Source organism: Pteropus alecto, unplaced genomic scaffold (assembly GCF_000325575.1).
Source record: "Pteropus alecto unplaced genomic scaffold, ASM32557v1 scaffold45, whole genome shotgun sequence".
Taxonomy (NCBI): Eukaryota; Metazoa; Chordata; class Mammalia; order Chiroptera; family Pteropodidae; genus Pteropus; species Pteropus alecto.
This window is the reverse complement of record NW_006442491.1, coordinates 22771614-22782878: the sequence shown is the minus strand read 5'-3', so window position 1 is coordinate 22782878 and position 11265 is coordinate 22771614. Positions and strand designations below refer to the sequence as shown.

The following is an 11265-nucleotide window of genomic DNA, read 5'->3' as shown; positions in this document are numbered from 1 at the left end:
TCTCCAGATCTTTAATCTGGAGGAAAAGGATTAGAGGCAAAACACAAAGTGATGGACTCTGTCCTTCCCGAAAATTAGTGATGACTGCCCAGCTTAAACACCGAGTGCCAATGGCTGAAGGATTCAGTTATGTCTTCTACACTGTCTCTCACCCTATAGAGTTTTTCATCTGCTAGGTCTAAGGAAGACAGCACTAGTTTGAAATGGCTCCTATGGATATTGATAGTCAATTCATATATCAGGACCCGCAAAATGGAGGCCACCCCAGTCAGCCTGCAATTACGAGAAACACGTGTCAAGGAATCCTAACATACACCAAAGTCCTCCAATTCAGCTTTAGCTACTTACCATACCCTAGAAAGTGGACCTGCTACCCTTCTAAGGAAATTCCCCACCTCCTAGCCAGCCACTGTTCTAGGTAATTAGGAAACATCGAGGAATAAGATCCTTGCCTTGGTGAGGTTTATATTCTAGCAGGGGGAGGGGAGTAATATAATGTTTAATAATATACAAGTAAACGTAAAATAAAGTATGTTAGAAGCTGGGATATGATCTCAAAAAAAGTTCAGGGTACAAGGAATCAGAAGTATGGTGACTGTAGGGTAGAAGAGAGTACAATTCTAAATAGAGTGGTTAACAGGCTTCATTGAGATATTTGAGCAAAGACTTGAAAGAAGTGAGGGAGGCAGATCTAAGGAAAGAACATTCTGGGTAGAGGAAACAGCCATTTCAAAAGTCCTAAAGCACTAGGGTTGCTTAGGGTATTTAAGGGACCACAAGGTCGGTATGACTAATGTGGGATGAGAAAGGATAGAGTAGCAAATTAAGACAGAGGGAAATGAAGTTGTATAAGGAACCAGATCTAAATCCTTAGTGACTTGTAGGCCATGACAAAGAGTTTGGCTTAACTCTGAAAGAAATGGGGAGTCACTGAAACGTTTTCCAAACTTTTGGATTTTTGCAATTGCATAGGTTAGAAAATAGTTTTCTAGTGGTTTAAATTTGCGTTTGTCTTATTAGAAAGGTTGAGCATCTTTTCATGTCTAAATGTCATCTTTATTTCCTTTTCTAAGACTACTCAAATCCTTTCCCAGTTTTGAAGAGGTTAGTCTTTCTCACGTTGATTCATAGGAGCTTTTTATATAGGAAATTAGCCTTTGGTCTGTTACTTTAGTTATTAATTCAGTTAACATCTGAAATGGTCTAAACACACCTGGGTTTTGTTTTTGTCTATTGCATTTCAAACTTTAGGACCTTAGTCCTAAACATCGTGATTGTATATGCAATTTAATTCAAACCTCTTTTTTTTTTTTTTTTTTTTACTTAGATAGATGGAAGGGGAAGGGGGTAGAGAAAGATGGAAGGAAAAGTGTTCATGGAGTGGCTTTTCTAGGATGGGAAAAATTCAAGGGGTGTGGGGAGTGAGGAAGAGGAGAACAGGATGACGTCAGGATTCTCTCTGAGCACTGGGCAGCCTCTTGTGCTGTTCCTTGAGCCAAGGGATCCCCATGGAAGTGCAAGTTGGGGAGAAGATGACAGATTCAGTTTTGACCTCATTGGAGAATCAGGAATATGCATGCTTCATGCACTTGTACCTCTGGGGTAAAGGGAGCAGAAACCACTTGTCCGGTGGAGTTTTGATCTTCTTTTAACCTCCATTTCCTACATGGTCCATTATTGGTATTTTTTGTCTTTTTTTTTTTTTAATCAAATATACAGAGAAAAATAGTTTCTAAAATGACAAAACGCTTAGAAGTTATTAGATGTGGTTTTTAATTAACTGAGCGTACTAATAAAAACAGGTAGTAGAAAAAGTATCTTAAGTATCATAGCATGCAAGGGTGATGATGTATTTATTTTATAGCACATTAATTTTTAGTGTAAGTGCATAGTTCAAAGAATGCAAAAAGATACAGTAAAAAGTAACTTTCCCTATTCTTATCTCACCACTGTTGAATTCCTCTCCCTTATAAGCAACCACAATTCCCAGTTTCTTATGTATCCTTTGCAGAGATATTTGCAGATGCATGTATATATATATATAATCTTCAATCTGTTTGCTCTGAGTGGACCCATTCCTAATCTCAGCTATTCAATTTAAATTCACACATTTGAGAATCAGTTATATTGATTGAGATGACACCAGTCAAGGTGTGGAAATAAAGTAGATCAGAGTTGGTTAGAAAGCAGTCAGTTATTCCTGGTGCAGTAGGAAAACAGTAGAGGAAACAGTAACAATTGTTATTTGTATAGAACTTTCACATTATCTTTTTACCTTGCATTAATTGTATAATTTAAATATCATTGTGATCACCATTTTACAGATGAGAAAACAGGCTCAGGGTTGCCAGAGAGCACAAAACCCTTAAGTAGCAGATCTAGGACTTAGATTTAAGTTTCTTGATTCCAATCCTCTGAACTTTTTTCAGTAAGATTCTTAGGTAACTGCCTGAGCTGTTTCAAAAAAGAAAAGGGATTAGTTTATCTAAATTGAGTGAGGAAATTGAAATGAGGAAAAAAGCAACAGAGATAATCTCACCAAGATGGTTTGCTATTGCTATCTTTGGGTGTTACACACATCCCTGTCATATGGTTTGACTTTTCCACCATGACTTCTGCTTATGGGCTAATATCTGGGGTGCTTTTTCGCTAATCGTATTGTTTTCCAGCTTCTTTGGGATTACAGGGGAGCAGGATGAAACCCAAGTTAATGTATGGATTCAGGAAACAAAAGTGATCCTAAATTTTGGTTCTAAGAAGAATAAAGCCTCTGTTAGAGGAAAATGTAAAAGAAAATGCTATTCCAAAATACCTTCTTGTGATAAAATTGAGTGCCCTGGGCATAGATTTTGATGGATTAAGGCCTTAGAATTAACATTTTTAAGTTAAATCGGGCTTTTCAGTTTTTCATTTCTTAAGCCAAGTCTAAAGTAGGTATTAACAATCACTTCATTGTCCTTGTGACTAGGGCTGGTACTACTTTCCCTGCAGGAACCCCGCTTTTTAATAGGACCACGACTTTAGTTTTTCCTTCGAGGAACAAGAACTTTAAGAATGATGAGGTGAAGATTTGCCCCTCCCTCAAACTATCAACTGCTTTTTTTTGACAGTTAGATGGTTAGGTGAGTAGTTTTTTCCTAAGAGGGGCATGTGCTCATCAGGTACCTGTTTAAGGAGCATAGAAAAGCCAGGGGACAAAAAAAAAAAACAAAACACTTTTTTTTGAAAGAATTTCAAAATGAAATAGCCATATCAAGAAAAATAATATGAACTTTATTGTATTTTCTTACACTTATTTTGTTTAGAATTGTTTATATTTTGAATTACATTTGGAAGTGTACACTGTAATCTTTTTAGTCTTGGAGCCTCTGAAAGTCTTAATTAGGTTTTGGACATATGCTCTGGGGAACTCTGAAATATTAAACCACAATAGGGAGGCTAAACATAGAGGCTATCACACAACGAGATTAAAATAGAAACAACCTTTGTGATATATCTGGATCAGAAATAGAGGCAGAGAAAATCTATTTCACTACCCATACTTCATTTTCTATTTAAAAAATCTCCAATTAGCGCTAAATGGGCATGCCACTGGATATTAAGAAAAACAAAACAAAACCATGAACCCTGATTAAAAGTAGGTGAGCATACTGATAAAAGGAAAAAGAAAAATATGCAGGTGAGGTTGGATCTGACAAACTTATCCTCAATGCTAAGCTACAGGAGATTTGATTCAACTGGTAATAGTGAACCCCTGAAGAGTTTTGAGACAGTGACATGATATAAATGCTGCTTGAGAAAAACTAGACTAGTAACTCAATATAAAATGGATTGGAAGAGAAAACATAAAGTGTTGAGAAACTAGAAACCTGGTGGAGGAGGAATGCACAAGATTAATGTGTGGGATGAAGGAACAGGGGATTCAGTGATAACAAGACAGCATGAGTTGGGTTTCTTTGGTGAATATGGCTGTACTGTTTATTGAAAACCAATGACATAGTTTAGTTACCATCCAAAAGAGAGGAGAAAATAGTACTGCTCTATTTCATAAGGGAAATAAGGGTCAAGAGTATTTTTAATCTTGGCCTCATTTCCAATGCCTGTACTTCCTAATAATTCAGGACGATCTGAGAATTATAACTTGGGAAAAAGGAAAAGTCATAAGAGCAAGTGAGTAAATGTAGAGTGACAGATGAAGTGAATCAAGAGATAGAAGATGAAAATGGATAGGATGTGACCTATTCAAAGTCCAAGTTAGAGTCCAGATTCAGCCCTGAAGAGAAGAAAAAGAAACAAATCATGTTTCTCAGTTTTTGTTTGGTGGATAACCTTTGAGACATGTTTCTTTTGTTCTTGGATCATTTTCTAGCCAGTATGCCCCTCAGTTCAAGTCTGGATGATCTGAAAGTAACAGCACAGGAAGAATCAGTATCTTGCACATAGCAGGCATTCAGTAAACATTTGCGGAATGAAGAAATGAAGGTTTTCCAGGAGTTAGTATCCTGGAAGTGGGAAAAGAATCAAAAGAATCAAATTCAGTAGCAAAGAAGAAATGGGCTATAGTACATGTAACTGCAACTCACTGAAAACCAAACTATGTTTAGAATTCCTGAGATCTAGTTCTTTTTATACTGGTTTCTTTGCAAGGCCCAGAATCACCCTCTGCAGTTCTGATCTGGATTTAAAAAGAGATTGATTAGTTATGGCAAAGGCCAACAACTTGAGGCTTCTCAAATCTTGTGATCTTGCCCAAGACCAGCTATAAAAGCCAGGATCGCATGGAGAACTTACTTATACTCCATTTTTCCTAAAAAATTCCAACCATGATATTTGAATCTGACAGACCCAGTGATACTTCTCAACAATTGCTCCAAATCTTTACCACTCTCAACTCCCTACTGCAAGTTGCTCTATTTTCCACTCAGTAGAGCACATAGTAGGTCTGCTTAATCTAGATGTAAGGTGATCACTTTCCAGACAGGAGCTATGAAGAGAAGGCCGTGCTCTGGATTCCCAGATTCCCAGCTTGGCTACTCTTTCCAGGGCTTGGCTTCATGGATTATCTTTTTTTTTTTTTTTTAATCTTCAGTCTCTTTTTGCCTGCTCCTGTCCCTGGTTATTGACATGGTTGTGTTTCCCCTATCCTAGAAAATACCCTTCCCTTCGTCTCTCTTCCACCAAACTTCTTAAAAAGAAGTTTTTACTTCCTAATTCAACTTTCTGACATTCTTTCCATTAGCCCCTTGGGCATAGTAATATGGATTCCACTTGCACTATGCTAAAGAAAAGGGCTCTGGCAAAGGTCACTAAAAACATATGAATGGTAACATATAAAGTTTTGAATTCCTCAACCTATTTGAATTCTCTGCAGTGTTGGACTCCATGGAGTACCTCTTGGCCTCTGAGCTACTGCTCATTTTTATATCTTTGTGGCTAGTTTTTTTTTAATTCACTTCCAAAATTCTGCCCATCCCTGAAATGTTGCTAATTTCTGAAAGTTCTATCCTTAAGTTTCTTCTCATGCCATCACACTCCCTTATATGAACTTGCTCCCTTAGCTTAAGGTACTGTCTGAACGTTCCCAAATCCTCATGTCCAGGCTGTGTCCCCATTCCTGGAACTCTCTTTTAAGTAAGCACTATAGCTTTATTAAAAAACAAATGAACCATTACAGGAGGACTTTCATCCATCTTACCTCCACTAATCCTGACATTTATTTGCTGACAGGAAAGAGAATTAGGAGGGATGATAACCCCTGTTACAGACCCCTTGGCATTGGAGACAGTCCCCCCACAACTGCCCATAACCAATCCTTTAAGTAAAAACTCATAGGAGGAGAGTCTGTGCAGACACCATGTGCCAAAGAATAATGAGATGGTCCTGAAGTCTGCTGCAGCAGTAGTTTCTAAAGGAAGCAGAGCTGGAAGTACCACATGGGGAGTTGTTTGAGTTTTGGGGGGGAATTTGAGTTTTTACTCATTTGAGATGCAGCTTGCAGCTGGTTCCCTAGTTCCAAGAGGCCACCTTCCAGGGTCCAACAGCCTCCTCTTAAACTTTCTACAAGCTTCCCAAACAGTTCTAGAACAGATCAGATCCTTCTGCTTTTACTCCCTTTATAGTTAACAGCAGCACCTTTCACCCTCTTGGCCCGGATGGTAACCTATGTTATTGGGGACTCCTCCCTTTTCAGGAGTGCTCCCTTCAGTTCTAGGCCAAAGACCTCTCTCCAGGCTGGCTCCTTCCTAAGCTGGACAGTCCACCATCTCCATACCTCCAGTCTCTACCCCATTCGATCCATGTGTCACACTGCAGCCAGAGGAATGTGTCCAAAACACGGATTATCTATCACCTTCTTTCGTTAAAACCTTCACTGATAACGTCCAGGCTTTTAGTGGGGCATATGAGGTGCTTTGCAACCTACCTTGATCTGTCTTCCATTTTTGTCTCTGGTGATTCATTCCCTCATCCAAGCAACAACGGGCTCTTGTTTGCATATTTTAAAGACAAGAGGAATCTACTGAAGGATTTTGAGTGAAGGAGTCACATGCTCTGATTTACCTTTTAAAAAGACTACTCTGGCTCTTCCTGAAGAAGGGGTTTTGGTGGAGCAGAAGGGTAAGCTTCGAGACCAGTTCCATGCCTTCAGGCTTCTGCTCAGGCCATTCCCAAGTCTGGAATGACTGTCTTTATTGGAATGGTTCCCAGGGGCCAGAGAGTTGAGAAAGGGCCCCCTTACCACATTTTTCTTAGCCCAGATCAAGCCTCATTTAACGATCAAGAACACATGAGGATGTGTCCTAATATCCTTGCCTCATCAACCCTTCAGTTATTCAGTTATTCAACAGACCACTCACTGGGCGCTGGAGACACTGAGGAGAGTCCACTGAGGCCCCCCAATGTCAAGAGACCATTTTTTCTGTTCCATCTCCTAACTCAAGGAGCAAGTCTCAAACCATGTTTGGTGCCGCGGAGCAATGACAAATCAGGCCCATGGGTTGGTGAGACAGAGAAGCCTTCTCTCTAAGAAAAAAGAGGCCGTCTAGCAAAAGACAGCCCAGCCCTACTCAATTCAAAGAGCCGCGCTGCCTGCTTCAAGGCAGGATGTGGACTACAACTCCCAGCAGACACTCCGCGCTGACTGCTGACCCCTCCGCTGCCACTGTGTCCCGCCGGCTGTGCCCACCGCTGCCCGCCAAGAGCTAAGTCCAGGTGTTTTTCAGGCCCCGGGGTCCGTCTTGTTATCACGTTTCCGAAGAGGGACTGCTAGGGACCCTGGAGGAGAAACGGACTTTTTCGAGGAGAAATGCGGATGCAGACTATTGAATAGACGTCACTCCAAAACTGCCGATTTTCGCGCGCTTTGGCGCGGGTGGTTGTGGGTAGTGCACTCAGGCGGGACAGAAAAGCCGGGTCTCTGTGATCGCGCCGCCCGCAGGGCCTGCGGGGATGTTCGAAGACGAACCCCACGCCGACGGGGCGGCGGTGGTCGCGGCGGCCGGGGAGGTGCTGCAGGCCCTGTGCCAGGAGCTGAACCTGGACGAGGGGAGTGCGGCCGAAGCCTTGGACGACTTCACCGCCATCAGGGGTACCTACAGTCTAGAGGTGAGCGGCCGCAGGTGGGGCGACTGGACCCGTCTCTCGCCAGGCCCCACCCGCGCCCCGCCCCCACCCTACCTATGGGGCGGTGGGAGTTTCCCCACCGAGAAGGGTCGCCGCCCAGCTGGGCGCCGCAGAGTGCGAAACTGAGAGGGCGAATGTTGATCCTTCTTTTTTTTTTTTGAGGCGGGAAACTGAAGTACGGAAAAGGAGTGGCTTGTGCGAGGTCACGCGCCACTCTTGGGTCCCCTAGACTCTAGATCAGACTTTTCCCCGCCAAGCGCCACAGACGTCATGACACTGTCCTTAAATCTATTAAAAAACCAAATACTATAATGACAAAAGCTATAGAATTGCGTGTGTGCCAAGATATCACCGCCCAGCACTTTAAATATGTCATCTCAGTTCTGGCTACAAGTTCTTGAATACGTTCTGTGATCCCCATTTCACAGATGAGAAGCTGAGCCCCAGAGAGGTTGTTACTTGCCCAAGGTCACATGGTTAGTGGTGGAGCCAGACTAAAGCCGTTTGTTAACCTCTCCACCCTTCCGCCTCCGTAGGGCGGAGGTGTGCGTAGCTCACTTTATGGCACAGCACTGCACAGCGGTTCGATCAAAGCCAATATTCGTTCAGGGCTCTCAGCTCCAGGTTCCTCCTGTCTCAGAGGGGGATGCTTATATTATCCTGATGCTTTAGCACGGGGTCAGGCTATCATATGATACGAAATTAAATGTAGGCTATCATTAAATTTTTCCCAGCCATTCTTGCATTTAGTCCTTGCAACAACTCTGAACATGGCAGAGCAGTGGGTATTATACTTGCTTTTCAGGGAATAATATGAAGGCGCAGGGGATTGTCTTACTCTGGGTCATTTTTCTAATTATTATAGAAACCCAGACAAGCATAGAATTGTGATAAAGTGTATTTCAGCAATTTCTCCAGTGGCCTTATACTCAAAGGCTTTCCTGACCCAAGGGGGCTAGACTAATAGAATGCTCCACTGACTCACTACTCGGTGAAATAATTGCAGGATTTAAAGGTATAGAGTTGGGAATTTGGAGGTGAGTATATGTGTGTCTATATATAAGGGAAAAGGATCCAAGAGAGACTCCTCTATGTCTCCAGAGTAGGACTGGATAGATTGGGTAAAGGACAGTGATTTGTATCCATGGGTAGCATGACCGGAGAGCTGAGGAAAGACTAAGAAAGTAAGGCAGATTATGAATTATGGCCTCTCAGAGAAAACAGACGGATTTTTTAAAGTCTGAGAAAGCATTTGTGACACCCCAGGTCCTCATTAGTCTCTTAGTCAATAAACATTTACTGAGTGCCAACTGTAGTCAAGGCATTAAACTAGGCACCTCTTTCAGATTCTTGAACATGCCAAGCTCGTTCCCACTTGTGTGCTTTCTCCATGCCATTCCCTCTACTTGGAAACTTTCCTTCACTGACAACTCCAGGGAAAATTGAAGAGCTAGATCTCCAGTTAGGAAGAGATGATCAGGACCTTTTAAATATTAGATTTAGAAAGCACAGATGTATGATTAAGATTTTGTGAGTGTTTATTCTATCCAGTTTTTTCTTTTTCTTTGTTTTTGGTGAAAGCCTCTTGAAGTAGGCATTTTCATAAATCTGCTTCCTAAGAAACCCTTTCCCCTGTCCCTACCCCTCTCTACCTGACAAGCTCCTTCTTCATTTTCCCCTTGCCCTTCCCTGCGCCCTTTACATTTTGGTGATTTACTACTTACCAGTTTTAAGTCTTCCTCTGTGAATCCTCCCCAGACCTCTAGTTCAAAATCATATTACACTATATTCTCCCACAACATGTTATTTTCATTCCTTATAGCATATATCTTGCCAATTATAGATAATATCTGTTCTTAGCTCTAGACTTGGGGTTCATGAGGTCAGAAACCATCTTTGTATTTCTAAGACCTAGCATTAAGGAATTAGAATGAATAATATGGGGGAGGGGAATCAAAGCAGTAATTTTGGTACTTAAATTTGCTTTATCCTAATGTCGTTTTCATCTAGTAGCGTATATCTAGTAGCCTCTATTATACTTGGATACTATTCCCAAATAATTCATTACTCAAGCCTTCTAAAAATATTCAGTCATAAGCTTGCCTGCCTCATTTAATGCCTTAAGAAAATAAGACTTCCCACTACTTTAAGATAGGAACACTGGGTTTTAGTTTTATTGACCACCCATATCTGCCCATCCCTTTAGGATTATCGTGAGAAATCTATCAATCTTTTTCTCCTTCTAGAGTCTGGTCTTAAGAGGATTGGCAGAACAGTGAATAGGAACAGTAGTATGTTGTGCTGTGAGATTTGTGTCTGACTCTTAAATTTCACATATAGTTCAGCAATGAAGTCATGAAGTGCTTCTAGCTTGAAGATTTCTCCAGTCTATCTCAGCAGACTTGAGTGCTGAATTCCCAGATGTCACCCTTTTTGTAGCATTGTAAATTGAGGTATCTGCTAAGATAGAGAGCTACACTTACTATTTTAAGTACTGGGGTAAATCCCCAGATTTTTACCTCATAAAAATGACAGTCTCCTTTATATTGTGCATGATAGGTATTAATTTTTTATGGGTGATTCCCTTGTCATCTTTCTACTCTGTTCTTTTCTTTCTCTGCCAAACTAGTTAAAAAAGAAACAAAACTAAAATGGTAGAAAGGAACTTCAGCATCATCAAGGCCATGACTGGTATTTTAAAATTTAAAAAGCTAATGCTGAGAAATTTTAAGAGAACTCTTTCAATAATATTAGATTTAGATTATAGGTGAGAGATCTATTTTTGGACTAATACTGATTTAGCATGTTATACAGGACTGAGAGTAAGAAGTTTTATGCCCATTACTGCAACTAACTAAGCTTTGTAACTTTGAGCAGATATCTTCAACTCTCTGACCTGTTATATACAGAATGAAAATTAGACCTGATAATTCTAAGATCTCTTCTGGTTCTAGAATTCAAGCATTTTAACATAATATATTTATTTTGCTGTTTCTTTTGCCTGCCAGGGAGAAGTTATACACTGGTTGGCATGTTCATTATATGTCGCATGCCGCAAAAGCATTATTCCTACAGTTGGAAAGGGTATCATGGAGGGAAATTGTGTTTCACTTACCAGAATACTACGTTCAGCTAAATTAAGGTAAAGCACTTTAATTTTTCAAATGTTTTATAAGTCATAAATTTAATTTTAGAATTTAATTTTTCTTTATTTTAAATCATTTAACTTCATTCTAAGTTTTTTATGTAGATATTCTTTCTCAATTCTCAACTGCCTTTCTTCTTCAAATTCTGACTTTAGCCTGAGGCCTCTATAATAAATCTTTTGTATCTTTAATTTTTTCATTAATTTTTTAAAAGTTGAAAATAATTTCAAGCTTTCATAAAGTTGAAAAAAATAAGAAAAGCACAAAGAACAGCCATTTATTGTTAACCCAGATTCAGCTGTTACTAAAATTTACCTCATTTGCTTTGTCATTTGATCTTTCTTTCTTAATATTTTTCTGAAACCATTTCAAAGTGGTGTACATTATAGCCCTTTACCTCTAAATACTTAAGTGTGTATTTCCTTAAATAACTACAGTACAGTTATCAACTCCAGCAAAGTTAACATTGATAAAATAATTTAATCTACAATAATTTTAC

General features: G+C 40.2%; 1 protein-coding gene across 3 annotated transcripts in view; it reads left to right on the top strand.

The window, feature by feature from the left end:
- Window positions 1-7300: 7300 nt before the first annotated feature.
- Window positions 7301-11265, top strand: part of RBL1 (RB transcriptional corepressor like 1) — a 53446-nt gene continuing 49481 nt past the window's right edge. For all 3 annotated transcript variants that reach the window (XM_006921794.3, XM_006921793.3, XM_015597086.2), the window contains exons 1-2: window positions 7301-7602; window positions 10629-10762. In XM_006921794.3, the coding sequence (XP_006921856.1) occupies window positions 7447-7602; window positions 10629-10762 (290 nt within the window). In that variant the 5' untranslated portion in view covers window positions 7301-7446. The remainder of the gene's footprint in view (window positions 7603-10628; window positions 10763-11265) is intronic.